The 18,558-nt window shown below is 31.5% G+C and overlaps 1 protein-coding gene across 4 annotated transcripts in view; it reads left to right on the forward strand.

Moving 5' to 3' along the window:
* Positions 1–13,045, forward strand: part of LOC126893418 (UDP-xylose and UDP-N-acetylglucosamine transporter) — a 90,354-nt gene extending 77,309 nt beyond the window's left edge. For all 4 annotated transcript variants that reach the window (XM_050663583.1, XM_050663580.1, XM_050663581.1 and 1 more), the window contains one exon: positions 11,929–13,045. In XM_050663583.1, the coding sequence (XP_050519540.1) occupies positions 11,929–12,333 (405 nt within the window). In that variant the 3' untranslated portion in view covers positions 12,334–13,045. The remainder of the gene's footprint in view (positions 1–11,928) is intronic.
* Positions 13,046–18,558: the final 5,513 nt, after the last annotated feature.

Genomic DNA, 18,558 nt, shown 5'->3' on the forward strand with positions numbered 1-18,558 from the left:
TTATTTATTATAATTATGCTTATAATTTAATATATTTAAAATATACCCAATTTAATACATAATATACATGGTTTGTCAAACGTAGGAAAGAGTTTGAAAATCTTACAATCGCCGAAATTTTTAAACTTTTTGCTACGTTTGACAAACTGTACTAGTGATTTTACCCATTAATTTTAGAATTAACAAACTTTCAAAAGAAGTTTTACTTCAAATTGGATAGTGAATCTAATTATTATTATATAAAATGAATAGGATGTTTAAAAATACAATTTGAGGATAAGTAGGTTGAAAGGAATAATGTAATCAACAAATTTAAAAAAGTCACATTTTTATAACGGCCTCCCCTTTAATGAGAGTATCTAAAAATAAATGAACTCTTCCATGCATTATTTTCGATTAAAATTTACACGAAGTATTTACTATACTTCATCAGTAATTAAATTTTTAAATTAAAAAATATTGGTTACATTATTAAGAAAAATAGTAATTTAAAGCTTTATGTATCTTTATATCTTATTAGTCCTAATTTTAACGGGTAAAATCACTAGTATATAATATTATGTATTAAATTAGGTATATATTATATATTTATATTAAATTATAGATATAATATATATTAAATAAAATTAAATCTAATCGAATGGAATCTAATTAAATCAAACGAATATTATCAAATCTATAATAAGTATTCACTTCTGTCGGCATTCCGCAAGTGTCACGCTTTAATTTTTTTCCACAGCACACTACCTGTTTCCACTTTGATTTCCGTAACTTCGTTTACAGGAGACATCATCAGTTATGTTTAAAAATTAACACGTTTCTTAAGATATCTCGAGATAGAAAAAAGGTATCGACATGCGGTTTTCGATATTCTGTTGATAATTTGGTCTAATTTTGTAATACAGGGTTAAAAGTGCATACTTGTATTTAATATTTTCCAAAGAAAACTAGATTTCTGAAAAACATAAAATAGCGCCCCCTAGCTGGCATATTACTTATTAGGCTGTTTCGTAATTATAACTGTTAAATTAACGAAAAAGATCTGTTTTCAACGAGACCAAGTTTGCAAAAATCGATTAAGCAGAACCGGACTTACAGCCATTTTTCATAACAAGGTTCCCACTCACCCCCACCTCTTATTTGCAAAGATAGAGTTACACTTGTGAAATCAAATATTTGCACAATTTTGCGAAGAATACGATGATTGGATTTTCAGTGCCCATTCATTAAGCAAATTTTGTAAAATTTTGATTTTTAAATTTTTGACATTCAATTACGCCCTCTAGCGGTGGACTTACAAATATGAAAATAATTTCCAGGCTTTTCTCGAGGTAACTTTTGTTATAAAAATTTTTTTCCCAAAGCTGTACTATAAACGGTTCCTGAGATACTGCCGAGAGCCATTCTTATTGGGACACCCGGTACAGCTGGTTCCTAAAAAACTGATACGACTCTTAGTAAGATTTGATTGTTTTGAGCAGTATATTTGATTGGTCTGACATTATATTATATTTATAATGACAGACTGTCAAAGTCAGTTAAAATAAACAAACAAACAACTTATTACATATTTATGTTAATTCATAAATTGTAATAATTATTAAGGTCTAAATTTTTATATTATTTTGAATTTCTGCATTTTATAAAGGGTATATAAATTATAGTTTTTACATAAAATAGGGTTTTTGTTATCATTTTTATTATTAAGGAATAAAACAAACAACTTAACTCAACAATAAGTATATTAAAGCAAGAATTGTAACCAAATTAAAAGATAACTGGGCACTATCAGAGGCAGGAAAACATTTTAACATAAGCAGAACCACAGTTTTTCTAAGTATTAGTAAAAAATGGAGGGAACAAGAAACTCTCGAAAGAAAGCGAGGGTCTGGAAGACCAAAACTATACTAAATTTAGGTATGTAAAAATAAAATTAATATTTTGTAATATCTCCATCAGCAGTGATAACAGCTTGTAGTCTTCGGTCCATCTACGTGAAAGGAACTATGAAATTGTCTTCTTCAAAGAGCTCTTCCGAAACCTTGCTTTCTTTCTAGAGTTTCTTGTTCTCTCTATCTTTTATTAATATTAAAAACGGTTGTTCTGCTTACGTTAAAATGGTTCCCTACGACAGATAGTGGCCAAACATCTTCTAATTTCATTACAACTCTTGATTTTAGTTCTTTGCCAGCATGTGGAGCCATTTTCTGAGGTTGAACAGAATAAGTTATCTGACAAATTTTAAGATTTGGCAGTGACAGTGACAGTACGTAAATAATAAGTATTTATCCTTCAAAATACACTGCTCATTTTTCTACAAAATACGCTTTAACAGTCGTATCAGTTTTTTTCGGAACCAGCTGTACATGTGAAACATGGGTGCTTAAAAAATCAGGAATAGACCTTTCAAAAAGATTGGAGAGGAAAATACAAAAAGCAATATGTGGAGGTGTGCAAATAGATTAATAGATGGTCAATGGAGAAGAAGGAACTTAAAGAACTATATAACGAACAAACGAACCAAAAATAAAGCACCCAAGTAGCTTCGAACGGGTTTATTAAGTCTTTTAAGGATGCTTTAAAACTGTAGAATAAAACTAAAATTAAAACCATTTGGTTTTTAAGTAAACCTTAAGATTGCAATAAAACCGCTTTCAGCATAAAAGGGCCCACTCTGAAAGAGGTCAATAAAACCAAAAATAGAAACCTTCTTAAAACTTTGTTTTCTTAAGCAATTGGTTTTAAAGCTGCTGTGAAGGTGCTTTTAAAACCATGTTAAAAGACACTTTAAGTACTGGAGTTTTATAGCAAACCTAAAAAGGTTTCTTAAATGGAGACCTTGAAAGACAATTTACCATATTAAATGATTCTTTAAACCCATGTAGGCCAACAAATTTTTACATGTGTTATGATTGGTAGATACGTATTTGTAACCATAAAATAATAAAAAGTACTTGGTTATTTCGGACTGGCAAGGTAGAAAAACACTTGTGCACCCAACTTTATTGATAATTTAACAAAAATAGGTCTAAATAACACACGCGCCATAAAATTTCTGATTTTTGGCGATTAAAAAAATAAAAACAATAAAAAAAATTAAATCCGAAAAATATTAATTTGAAAGAAAAATAATTTTATCTACAACTTTAATTTAAAATAAATCGAATTTATGTCTTTAAGACGCTTATTTATAATTTTTATGTAAGCCTTATATTGTAATCTATCATGGCTTTCAGCATCTCCAGAAAGCAATATGGCCGAAATCCAAATAAAACTATTCGGTCTATCGACAGAGAATTGTTAAGATCAAATGGTTTTATTTGATACCTTTCCAAGAGCATATATCCTACATAAAAGCAAGGTTGCCTTGGAATTTAAACTGTTTAGTTTTAATGCTGCTGTCAATAATGCCACTCGGTTTCAATGTGAATCTAACCTAAAATCGAGGCGTCGTAGTGCTGTGTGTGTTATATTTTTCTTTTAAAATGACCAGTTCGTTTATATTTTAAGTACTTGCGACGTATTTCTTCCATACTAACTGTACTTCCACTTTTTACAACACGCTACACCACTGTTTCGCTCTAAAACAAATGGCCGACCATTTTGGACGTGAAAGAAGAGGGGATGAGTTTAGTTTTATTGTTTCTAACAAGAAGCATAGTTTAGTCTTTACGATGACCAAATTGATTCAATTAAGAGTATTTGGTTTTAATATAGCCTACTAATTGCTTTTAAGAAAGCAACTTTAAAGAAAACTAAAAAATAGTTTTAAGGCATATGTTTTACTGACATAATAGACTTGAAATCAAGTAGTTTTAATAATAGGTTTTATTAGTCATATTAGGAGAATCTGTAAAACTGCAATAAAACTAAAAGGTCATAAACTAGAATCTAATAAAACCAAACAGTCCGGAAGTTCTTAATAAAACTGATTAGTTTTAAAGTGAACTGAGAATAAACCATTTTAAAACTACAATAAGACAAATTATTATCTATTAAGATTAATTAGTCTTATTTGATACTCTTATTAGATACTTTAAAACTAGTGACAAATGCTTAACAGTTTTAAAGTTTTGGCAGTATATCTACAAGGTAACTTTAAAACCATTGTCTTCTTATTTACCACAATAAAACCTTTATAAACCTTAAATAAAACTAAAATTTTTTTATTGTGCTACTCGGGCACTCATGGGAGTGCCGACAGAAGTGAAAACTTCTTAAAGTATATAAATTACGAGCTCAATGCTTTTTCCCATCCAAAAAGAAGTGCTATTGGCATCTCGTCTTAAGCAATACGCCCTCTGGTGGCTATTGCAGTAACCGAGCTAAGAGTCATTATTTATTTACTTTCAAGTTGAAGGCATATTGTCATTGGAGACTTTGTTTGTTTAATCACGTTTAATTGTTGCTGTGTATTACTTCATGACTAAACTGTAACATATTACTGTAACTCATGACTAAAAAATAAAACATTAACAATAAAAATTAAAATCTTTGGTGTAAGGGAAAGTGGGTGAATGGTGCGGCCTTAAGCAGAAATCGATTCTGTTGTAAATTCTTTAAATCTATCATAACGGCTAGTATGTTACAGTAAGCTCTAATTATTCTACTTTGAATATTTAAAATAGGTTTTAGAGAAATACAAAGTATTAAAGCAGAATATTAAAAAACGAAAAGAAGTGCCTTTGCGCACGATTCCCCATCCATGAGGGTAATCATGCGCATGGATTGGTAAATGGTGCGCACTGAATAATGTTTTTATAAAATTCTTTAAATATTGATCTTTTATGTTTTCCAGCAAATACAACATGTCCCTAGGTGCAGCTGGTTTTCTGGTGGTGGAATGAAACTTAATTTTATATCATATAATTTGTCTTCATCGATAATATCTGACAAATCAGTGTCTGTTACATCAGACTACTCAGGTATTAGCTCCTTTTCCACTCTCTTCTTGTTTTGTTTGCCTTCAATTTTTTTCTGTCCGGCAAAATATCTAGCGATTTTTTAACAAATCATTTTTGAACAGTTGCCTTTCTTGCTGCTTTCTGTTCTTCCTTTCTCTTGAGATTCACGTCCCTTGATCATCTTTTTTCCATGGCGTTCTCCAATTTTATCTTCATTGGTGAGCTTGTAAGATTTTTCGATTGTTCGAGATTTTCTTTTAATTTCTGGTTTAACTCGTGATAGATCAACATGAGTGGAATATAATTTTCTCCAGCACGCATGCATTAAACGGCCATGATAGTTCTTCCACCATCAACAAACAGAGCCTACATTTGTAGCTCCTTTAGGTACATAAACCCGTTCTTCTTTTTCTTGAAGTCAATCTTGAATGTCGAAAGTTCTTATCGTTTCCCTTATTTTTTTGCCGGCATTTCTGATTGCATACAGAGGATTTTGTAAATCTTCGTTAGTATATGTAAGAATCATAGATTTTCTAGTGTAGTTTTGTAGCCTCTGGAAAAGAAAATGGTAACTTTATTATTTACCACTTCATTGTTTGTCGGGAAATCATGCGCACTCCTGCGCACTATTGCCCCCTTTACGCCTTAAATAGCAAACGTCGTCACAAACAAAAAACTACTAAACCATATAAACCAACAGATACACCAAAATGTACGGAAAACAACATGATTTAAATCAATAGGAGGCTCAAAGCAACTTAATAAAACCTACGAACTTAGCGTCTTAATTTTTGGAGCAGAAAAACTAAAAGAATTCTTGCGATTTTCAATAATCGGATCTCACTTAGTCCACGTGCAACATTCGACTGAAGATAATGGCGTCAACCGTTCACGAGATCATCCAAAAGGTGTATGACTTTTGAGTTCTTAAAATCATCCATGGAATTTGAAATACAATGCAGCGCACGATTACCTTCTGCGCATCATTCCCCCACTTTCCCTTACACTAACCTGAAATATTTTTTTCTTATAAAGTTCACTAAAATAAAACTTATAACTAACAAAATTGTCTACTAATCAATAAGAATAAACGATAGTCACACAAAATATAATTTAAATAAAAAAAAACACAGATAAACGAACAAAGCTAACTCAAAAACCCATGCAACATACAATATGTAAACAATACAATGGCTCTTAGCTCGGTTCAATTTGATACCTCATTTGCGCTGCGATCTTAATCCGAATCGCCAATACCTATATTATATACGCGTTTCATACGTTCTATGCTACTTACGTATACCTACACATGACAGTATAAATAAGAAGATAATATATTGCGCATCTTGAAGGGAGGGGGAGTCGTGGCGCAACTGGAGACCGGCACGTTCGTAATGGTTCGTAACGTCCGATTAGTTTGAATCGTTCGCGGTTGTAAGATAAGTGTATTTTATATTTTATCTTTGTAAAAGTAAAATGTCTTTTATAAACAAATAACACAAAAAAGTCGTTTAATATTACTTTGCTAATACATAATTGAATAATTTCATGACAGAATGCATACAAATCCCATTTAACTTCAACAAGAATTCAAATTCAAATTGGTCTCCAGTTACGTCATCATGCGCGAACTCGGACGTATTTGGGCTACGGGAAGATACTATCTGGTTATTTTTAGTATCATGTATATACACATAATATATATACGTACGAAATTTAGTTCGGCAAAGTGATGACGGTCGCAAACTCAATAATTTTCTCCATCTAAAAAGTGCACAACGTCCCTAAAGAAGTTTTCACTTCAAAAATTTATTCGTCGAAGCAATGACGGTCGCTAATTTAATACTTTTTCCCATCCAAAAAGTCTACAACGTTCTTCAGGAAATTTTCATTTCAAAAATTTATTTCGCCGAAGCGATGACGGTCGCTAATTCAACACTTTTTCTCCATCTAAAAAGTGTATAACGTCCCTAAAAAAGTTTCGCTTATAAATTTATTTCGTCGAAGCAATGACGGTCGCTAATTCAATACTTTTTCCCCATCTAAAAAGGGCAAAACGTCCCTAAAGAAGTTTTCACTTCAAAACATTATTTCGTCGAAGCAATGACGGTCGCTAATTCAATACTTTTTCCCCATCTAAAAAGTGCACAACGTCCCTAAAGAAGTTTTCACTTCAAAAATTTATTTCGTCGAAGCAATGACGGTCGCTAATTCAATACTTTTTCGCCATTTAAAAAGGGCACAAGGTTTCTACAGAAGTTTTCACTTCAAAAATTTATTTCGCCGAAGCGATGACGGTCGCTAATTCAACACTTTTTCCCCATCTAAAAAGTGCACAAGGTCCCTAAAGAAGTTTTCACTTCAAAATTTTATTTCGTCGAAGCAATGACGGTCGCTAATTTAATACTTTTTCCCCATCTAAAAAGTGCACAACGTCCCTAAAGAACTTTTCACTGCAAAAATTTATTTCGCCGAAGCGATGACGGTCGCTAATCCAATACTTTCCCCCATCTAAAAAGTGCACAATGTCCTTAAATAAGTGTTCACTTCAAAAATTTATTTCGTCGAAGCAATGACGGTCGCTAATTCAATACTTTTTTCCCATCTAAAAAGTGTACAACGTCCCTAAAGAAGTTTTCACTTCAATAATATTATTGTTATTATATGTACATTTTAATAATATACGTACAAAATTTGCGTTGACAGTCGCAAAATCAATCCTTTTTCCCAATTCCAAAATAGATTTTACATTTATTTTAAATTTAAATACCTCTACACAATTTATATATACATACACATAATATTATAGCATAAGGAATGACGGTCGCGAATTCAATGCTTTTTCCCCTATCAAAAAATTGCACAACGTCCCTAAATAAGTTTTCACTTCAAAAATAACGACCGCAATCTGAGCACAGAAAATACGATATTTAGGACACATTGAAAGAATGACATAGAAAGAATGCCGAAAATGGTACTATCGCCAAAACCAATACAAAAAAGGAGAAAAGGTAGACACAGAATTAGATGGAAGGACAGCGTATATTAGTTGAAGCAATAAAGCACCGAATCTCCGAAAAAAAAAGGACAAGACGGAACTTAATAATTCTTTTTGCATTCGATTCGTGAATGCGCCAGGAATGTTTGTGACCCCGACCCATGGTATAATATTGAAAAACTGCATACAAAAAATGCATTCTTAAAGTGCATCTCAAACAGACAATAAAAAAAATTCAGAATTCGTCAATTATCGTTGGAAATGAGTTCAATTTTGTTAGTCTGGGGTTTTTGGGGTCGCTGAAATCGAATATGACGTCGTAAGTGATCTCCGGAGTACCTGGTGCCAAGGGTACCTACTGTTTACCTCGTCATTAACATTCATTAAAAAATTGGTAAAAATCATTACTCGGGGGGGGGGGGGGTTTAGGGTCACTAACGACTAATATGACATCGGAAGTGATCTCAGGAATACCTGGTGCCCAGGGTACCTACTGTTTATCTCGTGACTAATGATTTTTGACTAATTTTTTAATGAATTGGCCTAAAACTTCGGAATACGAGGTAAACAGTAGGTACCCTGGGCATCAGGTACTCCGGAGATCACTTGCAATGTCATATTCGTCATCAGAGACCCCAAAAACCCCCTAGTAATGAATTTTGACTAATTTTTTAATGAATTTGCCAAAAACTCCAGAAAACGAGGTACAGGTATTCCGTAGATCACTTCCGATGTCATATTCGTCGTCAGCGACCCAAAAACCCCCGAGTAATGATTTTTGACTATTTTTTTAATGAATTTGCCGAAAACTCCAGAAGACGAGGTACCCTGGGCACTAGATATTCCGGAGATCACTTCCGATGTCATATTCGTCGTTAGGGACCCCAAAAACCCTTAAGTAATGATTTTTGACTAATGTTTTAATAAATTTTTTGCCGAAAACTCCACAAGACGGGGTAAACAGTAGGTACCCTGGGCACCAGGTACTCCGTAAATCACTTCCGATGTCATATTCGTCGTTAGTGACCCTAAAAACCTCCCGAGTAATGATTTTTGACTAATTTTTTATTGAATTTTAATGACGAGGTAAACAGTGGGTACTCTGGGCACCAGGCACGCCGGAGATCACTTACGATATCATATTCGTTTTCAGCGACTCCAAAAACACCAGAGTAACAAAATTGAACTCATTTCTGTCGATAATTGACGAGTTCTGAATTTTTTTATTGTCTGTTTGAGATGCACTTTAAGAATGCATTTTTTGTATGCAGTTTTTCAATATTATATCATGGCTCCAGGTCACAAAGTTACCTGGCGCAATCACGAATCGAATGCAAAAAGAATTATTAAGATCCATCTTGTCGTTTTTTTTTTCGGAGGTAAGGGTGAGTGCTTTGTTGCTTCGCCTATATGAAGACTTACAAAAAAGTAATATGTATTTGTATTGAGAATTGAAAAGAAAAAGCTTTGGACAGAAAACAATGAGAGGAAGTGGTCAGGAAATGTATGGAAAGACTATAAGAAATATTGAGTGTTTTATATAAATAAATGAAATATTGTATATAGTATAGTAGCGTTGATTGATAAATACGGAGTATATTTATCAGTCAACGATAGTAGTATAGTATACAGGGTGGGGCATTAGTGTGACAAAGTCCAATTACTCATTTGTCGTAAGAGATACGAAAAAAAGTTATTTAGGTAAAAGTTGGGGCACACATAGTACCATAATTTAAAAATATTTTTAAATATACAGGGTCGTCCGTATTGACAGGGTGACACAAACTTATGTTTTTTTAATAGAACACCCTGTATATTTTTACATTTTTGGATTCTCCTCGATGTTTCCTTTCTTAAAATATATAGTTTTGTAATATTATACGAGGTAGTTTAAGAGTTAATTACGTTTTTTTGTTAATTTCTTAGCAAAATCTACACCCTGTAGAATTGTAGTGATTTGACATCAAATTGTTATTTTATGTTGAAACGATTTTTAATATAGTCTACTATTGTTAAACATTAACAGTATAGCGAAATGTTTAATTTTAGTATACAGGGTGGGTCGAAACTCGGAATGAGTATTTTCTGAGTTTTCTTAAATGGAACACCCTATATTTAAGTATTTTAATGAAATGATATTTTATGATACTTTTTTATTTCTTAAGCATTCCCTATACCTAAGTGCTTTCATTTGTAAGTTATTCGTGATTCTTTAAGCCAAACATTAATTGTAAGAAAAATTACGTGAAATTTTATTAGGTGGCTGTGAAAATATTTAATCAAAAATAATTTTTGGAAAAGAAAATACATCATAAGCTAGTCTGATCCTTAATTTAGTACTATTGGATGAAATATCCAAATAAATTCGTAGTTAAGGTTGTTGGTGCGCAAAATATTAATAAAAACTTACAATATTCTACCTAGTCGGCTGTGACACTAAATTTCCTTAAAAATTTGACATTATACTATTTTTATAGATCCAGTTGCTTTGTTACCATTACTAATATGTATTTTTCTTATGAGAAACTGATTAATAAGATTTTGGTGCTAGTGGAATATAACAAAAATGTGCTACTAGCAATAAGAATTTTTCATCAGAAATTCCCTGATAGACGACAACTAAAAAGAGAAACGTTTAAAAATATACTAGAACAGTTTCAACGGACTGATCACTTAGATTATGATAAATCTGCTCGAATAAAAACTATTGTAAGTGAAGAAAACAGCAATTAAATGTAATCCTTAGTGTCACTGAGGATCTGCATATTAGTACAATCGTTCTTACAATCTAAGTATCTAGTCTGTTGAAACCGTTTTAGTATACTTTCAAAAGTTTCTCTTTTTGGTTGTCGTCTATCAGGGAATTGCTGATGATAAATTTTTATTGCAAGTAGCTCATTTTTGTTATACTCTCCTAGCACAAAGCCATTTTAATCCGTTACTCATTAGAAAAATTAATATTAGTAATGGTATCAAATCAACTGGAACTATATAAATAGCATGTCAAATGTTTAAGCAAATTTTGTGTCATAGCCAACTAGGCAGAATTTTGTATTTTTGATTCATATTTTAAGCACCAACAACCTTAACTACGAATCTATTTAGATATCTCATCCAATATTAATAAATTAAGGATCAGGCTAGATTATTATGTATTTTTTTTCGAAAAATTACTTTTGATTGGATATTTTCACGGCTACCTAATGAAATTTTACGTAATTTTTGTTGCAATTAATGTTTGCTTAAAGAATGACGAATAACTTACAAATTAAAGCACTTAGGTATAGGGAATGCTTAAGAAATAAAAAAGTACCATAAAATGTAATTTCATTACAATACTAAAATACAGGGTGTTCCATTTAAGAAAATTCAGAAAATACTCATTCCGAGTTTCGACCCACCCTGTATACTAAAATTAAACATTTCGCTATACTATTAATGATTAACAGTAGTAAACTATACTAAAAATCGTTTGAATGTAAACAGAAAATTTGATGTCAAATCACTACAATTCTACAGGGTGTAGATTTTGCTACAAAATTAACAAAAAAAACTTAATTAACTTTTAAACTACCTCGTATAATATTACAAAACCATATATTTTAAGAAAGAAAACATCGAGGAGAATCCAAAAATGTAAAAATATACAGGGTGTTCCATTTAAAAAAACATAAGTTTGTGTCACCCTGTCAATACGGACGCCCCTGTATATTTGAAAATATTTTTAAAATATGATACTATGTGTGCCCCAACTTTTACCTAAATAACTTTTTTTCGTATCTCTTACGACAAACGAGTAATTGGACTTTGTCACACTAATGCCCCACCCTGTATTTATAGTATATCTGTAATAGTAATTGTAAGAAAAAATTAAATTTTTCAGCTCTAGTCCTTCAAGGACTGTTGAGCTTATAAATAAAATAAATGGGTCTAAAAGGCCTTTTGAAAAAAAGGGTAGCCTTATATTTTTTAGCTTGATACTTTCGCCAATATTTCTTAAATCTACTTGTTTTTCTTTTATTTCAGCATTTGTATCCTCTGCCTGGATTCCTAATTTATTCTTCAAGCCTGATAGAGCACATCGGCATAGCAAACAAAAGCGATTTGATAAATATTCCTATAGTGAATTTTGCAGTACCAGTACTATGGGCATTGCTATTTTTAAATGTAGTCACTCAATTTGTCTGTATCAGCAACGTGTATGTTCTAACCTCAGAATGCGCGTCCCTGACTGTAACATTAGTAATTACTCTAAGAAAATTCTTTTCTTTAGTGTTTTCGATTATATACTTTCAAAATCCCTTCACCATTGTTCACTGGATCGGTACTATTATGGTGTTTGCGGGTACTTTGATGTTTTCGGAAACACACCACAAAATTAAAAACTTGATGGTTTCTTCTGACCAAGACAAAACAAAAAAGAAGAATTAAAATGACTGTAAGAGAATTTAATATAATTTATTGGTTTTTATTTTGTATAATATAAGTTAGAAATTAATTTTCTAATTTCAGAAATGTTTCTCGTCTTGTTTAATTTCCTACTTTCCTTTTGTACTTATGTACTTCTTTACAGAATATTCAATACCTTTATTCTTGAAATTTTCTTAAATTATTTAAATATTTTATTGTAAATTTGCAGTTTTTTGTTTATGCATATTTTATTAATTTTCTCTCTTTTTCCTTAAGTTTTCTTTATTCTATCTTGGTCTACTCAGTATTTACACTCTTTGTAGAACCAATTTAGCTTTTTATAGTGTCTGTTCATAATTTTATTTTGCTTTTAACCGTTTTTATAGTTTGTCAGTACTAATAATTTTTCTTTAGATGGAAGAGTCATCAAATATGTTTTAAGGCACTTCCTTTCAATGTGTAGCCACCTTATAAACTTTTTGAAATGTTAAATTGAGGGTCATGTGATCATTTTTAAGTTATATAACGAAGTTTTTAGATATATTGCAATTTATTCTCTTATAAAAATAGAGAAAACTTGAAAACCAAACCAAAACAGGTTCCGTTTTTCATTAGTGTTATTTTTTTGTTATTAAATCATTACTAAGTATTGTATGACAAATTAGCTAAAACGTTGTTGTTTTCTACTGTTCCTATATTTGTTGTTTAAAATAAATCTGTTTTACAAAAAATATTTGTTGCATTTTATTTCCCCAAATATTTGAGAAAAAAGTAAACGAAAAACTTAGAACAATCAAAGAAACTGCAGGTAATAATAATGATATAAACAACCTATGAAACCACTATACGGATTTACTATTGGATGCAGCTAAGGAAGTATGTGTAAGTAAAAAAGACTCAACAAAAACACAGATAGCGTGGTGGGCCGAAGAAAAAAAAAAGCAAATGAAAGTGAAGAAAAAAGCATGGAAAGAATATCGCTAAGATAAAACAAACGAGAATTAAAATAACTATAAAAACGAAAGAGAAAAGGTAAAAGTATTAGTAACAGCAGCAAGGAGAGATAATTGGGAAAAATTCCGAGATAAAATGGAAGAAGATAGCATAAGTATCGAAAAGCTATTCTACAGAACCTTGAAGACGATAAGAATACAAAAACTTGAAATATACAGCATTAAAGATAGAAATGGAAAATTAATAACAGGAACAAAACAAATAGTTAAAAGATAGAAACACTTTGAAGGACTATTAACGGATATAAGTAAAGGCAACATTAATGAAGAACAAGTACAAGAAATCCTAGAACATAACAGACACGAAAGCAGAAAATTCTATAAAAGAATAAAAGAAAGTACACAGTCATTTAGACCAAAATTGACAATATGCAAAGACAAGGACGGAAAACTACTAACAGAGAAACAAAAAATTATAATGAGATGGAAAGAATACTTTGAGGAAAACCTAAATGCAGACCATGGCAATTATCAATAAGAGACAATATATTATATGTACCGGGTGTCCCAATAAGAATGGCTCTCGGACATATCTCAGGAACCGTTTATAGTAGAGCTTTGAAATAAAAAAATGTATAACAAAAGTTGCCTCAGGAAAAGCCTGGAAATTATTTTCATAATTGTGGGACCACCGCTAGAGGGCGTAATTGAATATCAAAAATTAAAAAATCCATATTTTACAAAATTTTCCTAATGAAGGGGCACTGGAAATCCGATCGTCGTATTCTTCATAAAATTATACGCATATTTGATTTCACAAGTTTAGGTCTACCTTTGAAAACAAGAGGTGGGGGTGAGTGGGAACCTTGTTATGAAAAACTGGCTGTGAGTCCGGTTCTGCTTAATCAAATTTTGCAAACTTGGTCTTGTTGAAGACAGATCTTTTTCGTCAATGTAAAAGTTATGATTTCGAACCAACTTACTGAATAATATGCCAGCTAGATGGCGTTATTTAATTTTTTTGCAGAAATCTAGTTTTCTTTGGAAAATATTAAATACAAACATGCATTTTTAATACCATATTACAAAATTAGACAAAATCAGCAACAGAATAGCGAAAACCGCATGTTAATATCTTTTTTCTATCTCGAGATATCCTACAAAACGTGTAAATTTAAAAACATAACTATTACTGTCACCGGTAAACGAAGTTTAGGAAAAGTAGTGTGCTATGGAAACAACAAAGAAACATTTTCCAGCTGTCAACGTATATTAGGTCTTTTCAACCCTTCTCATTTGTTTCGAGCCTCGTTCATATCTCGTATATTAATATTATACACGGATTATACGGCATATGACAGAGGCTCGAAACAAATGAGAAGCGTTGAAAAGCCCTATTACAAAGAAATAAAAACAACTATTTAGTGATGACATAAATGTTCAAATTTTTGCCCATCATTTTTGCCCAAAATTATCATGCTTACATTGAAGAAAAAGATCTGTCTTCAACAAGACCAAGTTTGCAAAATTTGATTAAGCAGAACCGGACTCACAGCCAGTTTTTCATAACAAGGTTCCTACTCACCCCCACCTCTTGTTTCCAAAGGTAGACCTAAACTTGTGAAATCAAATATGCGTATAATTTTATGAAGAATACGACGATCGGATTTCCAGTGCCCCTTCATTAGGAAAATTTTGTAAAATTTAGATTTTTTAATTTTTGATATTCAATTACGCCCTCTAGAGGTGGTCCCACAATTATGAAAATAATTTCCAGGCTTTTCCTGAGGCAACTTTTGTTATAAAATTTTTTATTTCAAAGCTCTACTATAAACGGTTCCTGAGATATGGCCGAGAGCCATTCTTATTGGGACACCCGGTACTGCGAAGCAGCACATTGAAAGATTCCCACTCTCACACACAAAAAAAATAGGTAGGTGTTTGGTGAAGCGGCGCTTTCTCACAACACCCTGGCAGTTAGAGTACCTCTGTACTGTCCATTAGTGAGGCAGGAAGGATACGAAAGCCCTGTTGTCGTTGTCATCATATTCTATGAGTGTATTCAAGTATCATGTAGATGCTATGATGATAATGAAACTGAAGGTTATATCAAAGTATCACCTGAATTATTATCTGGTTGTTCTTTTAAAACTTCTAAGTCACTGGAAGTACTCAATTGAGAAATGGTCTTCCATGGACATAAATTTCATATCCATAAACAGTCTACCCTTTTATGAAACTAGTACGTCTATATTAGTGTTGAAAAAAACACAGGCACTGTTGGTTTTCTATGCCAATAAATCTTTATACAGGGTGAGTCATGAGGAACTGTACATACTCCTACCTCGTATAGAGGCCCCTATGGGGAATAACAAATGACCATTAAAAAGTGTCTGCTCCCATTGTTTAATAATATACAGGGCGAGTTTCGCATTTTGACAGAAATTTGTATTCGTCATAATTTTTGAACGGTCAGATCGATGTGTCTCTTATTTTGGTCAATCGTTACACTATTGCCACCTAATCAACTGATTTATTCAAACTAGAAAAAAATCAGGTCCGGCTTTAAAAAAATTAGTTCGTTTGGGTCTTAGAAAAAATTTCACCCTGTATAAGCTTTTTGAAAACTCTAATATGAATTTTGCAAATTAGACAAATAGGCAATTAAAATAACATATTTATTTTTTTCCGCACACGATTGCTTAATTTTTTATAAAAAAATCAAATTTGATTATGAATTAAAAGTTTGGTAAAGTGAACCATAGATTTAACAAAAAATCAGGCCCGGATTTAAAAAATAAGTTCGTTTTGGTCTTAGAAAAAATTTCACCCTGTATACGCTTTTTGAAAACTCTAATATGATTTTTACAAATTAGACAAATAGGCAATTAAAATGGCATATTTATTTTTTCCCCACACGATTACTTAATTTTTCATAAAAGAAAAATCAAATTTGACTATGAATAATTAAAAGTTTGGTAAAGTGAACCATATATTTAAAAAAATAACTTTTATTACAAAAATGAATTTTTTTTGAACAAATATTTAATTTATGTTATCATCCAATCAACTGATTTATTCAAACTAGAAAAAAATCAGGCCCGGATTTAAAAAATTAGTTTGTTTGGGTCTTAGAAAAAATTTCACCTTGTATACGTTTTTTGCAAACTCTAATATGAATTTTACAAATAAGACAAATAGGCAATTAAAATGGCATATTTATTTTTTCCCCACACGATTACTTATTTTTTATTAAAAAATCAAATTTGACTATGCATAAAAAGTTTGGCAAAGTTTTTGCATCGATTTAAAAAAAAATAACTTTTTTACAAAAATTAATTTACAAAAACAACGTTCTTCTTAAAATTAAAAGTTTTACCATTTTTTTTTTTTTTTTTTTTTTTCTATAACATGTCTAGATCTAAAACTTCCCATAACACTTCTTTTGGACTCTATAGTTTAACATAGACGTGATCAAATTGATAAATTTTAAATTTTTCCACCTAATTTTTGCGATTTACAAGTTTGCAACTTTTACAAGAAGAAGTCTGAAAGTCTACAACAATTTTCATAGTCTTCACAATGGTAAGAGGTATGTGCTGTAAAAATTTCAGAAAAAAAATATTAAAATGGAACAGAGTTGTAGCGAGTTAAACCGAGAGTTCATTTTTTTTTCATATTTAGGTTAAAATTCCGATTTTGACAAATTTGATTTTTTAATAAAAAATTAAGTAATCGTGTGGGGAAAAAATAAATATGCCATTTTAATTGCCTATTTGTCTTATTTGTAAAATTCATATTTTTTCAAAAAGCGTATACAGGGTGAAATTTTTTCTAAGACCCAAACGAACTAATTTTTTTTAGCCGGACCTGATTTTTTTCTAGTTTGAATAAATTAGTTGATTAGGTGGTAATAGTGTAACGATTGGCCAAAATAAGAGTCACATCGATCTGACCGTTCAAAAATTATGACGAATACAAATTTCTGTCAAAATGCGAAACTCGCCCTGTATATTATTAAACAATGGGAGCAGACACTTTTTAATGGTCATTTGTTATTCCCCATAGGAGCCCCTATACGTGGTAGGAGTATGTACAGTTCCTCATGACTCACCCTGTAGAGGGGTACAACTGTTGGTTCTACAAAATTTCATATTCATATCCATAAACAGTCTACCCTTTTATGAAACTAGTACCGTCCTTTCTAATACCGTTAATACTTTAAATTGAAGTCAGCATGAAATAAAATAGCTAATTTTAACACCGCGCACACATCTTATGGAAAATATAATGTCACTCAAATTCAATAAAATTTACATTAATAGATTCGTCTTGAAATTACGCTTGTTTTATATCATTGCGCCAACTATATAAACTGCCCGTCAAAAGTTAGGGATATAGAAAATTATGCTCATTTTCATAGCTGATTTTTTCGAGAACAGATTTCTTTTTTCTTTAAATTTTTCTTTATTCTATTTCTAGAATTTCTAGAATTTTTCTTTATTTTTTACACAGTTGTGCAAAGGTTTACTCAAACTTATTTTTTGTACTTATACCGGGTGGAAGAAAAGAAATGTTTTTCTTATGTTAAGTTTGAGACGCCCTGTAGGGAGGACGAGGTACAAATGGGAGTATATATCGAAATCGTATTGTAGGCTTATGTTTTGTGAACATTTTGTGTTTTGAATGTCCCTGATATCTTTAGAAACAAAGAAAAAAGACGGTTTTGTAGTTTAACATGTGTTTTAACTGAAGCAAAAGTTTGAGACGCCTTGTTGGAAGGAAAAGAGAAAGGTGGGTCTATATCGATATTATTATAATATATAGTCTCATATTTTGCGAATATTTTATTTTTTTAGTTTCTCTGATATCTTTAATAACAAAGAAACTTGACGGTTTTGTTCTTTGACGGAACAGTGTTTAAAGAAAAAAATCTGTGTAATGTACCTGCTCTCGCTATTTAAAGAGCCTCCACGTAGACACCAAATCCGTACTTATTCTCAAGGAAATTCCGCCCCAAAACATACAGGGCCTCCATTAAACAATCTCGTCTCTCTTATATTACGCTGCCAGTGGCGGCTCGTGACCTCAGTATGCGGGTAGGCTACACATATACTTCGGGTAGGCGACAAAAAATATCCTACAATTTGTAATACATTTTGAGCCGTCTTGCAATACTAAATGTAATCTATGAGCGCAACAATGTGTAAAAATTGCTTTTGGAGCATCTACTTTAATTTTTGATTGTAATCCGTTTAAAGAGCCAGCCATTACACTTGCACCATCGTAAAAT

The sequence above is a fragment of the Diabrotica virgifera genome, chromosome 10 (genome assembly GCF_917563875.1).
Source record: "Diabrotica virgifera virgifera chromosome 10, PGI_DIABVI_V3a".
NCBI lineage: Eukaryota > Metazoa > Arthropoda > Insecta > Coleoptera > Chrysomelidae > Diabrotica > Diabrotica virgifera.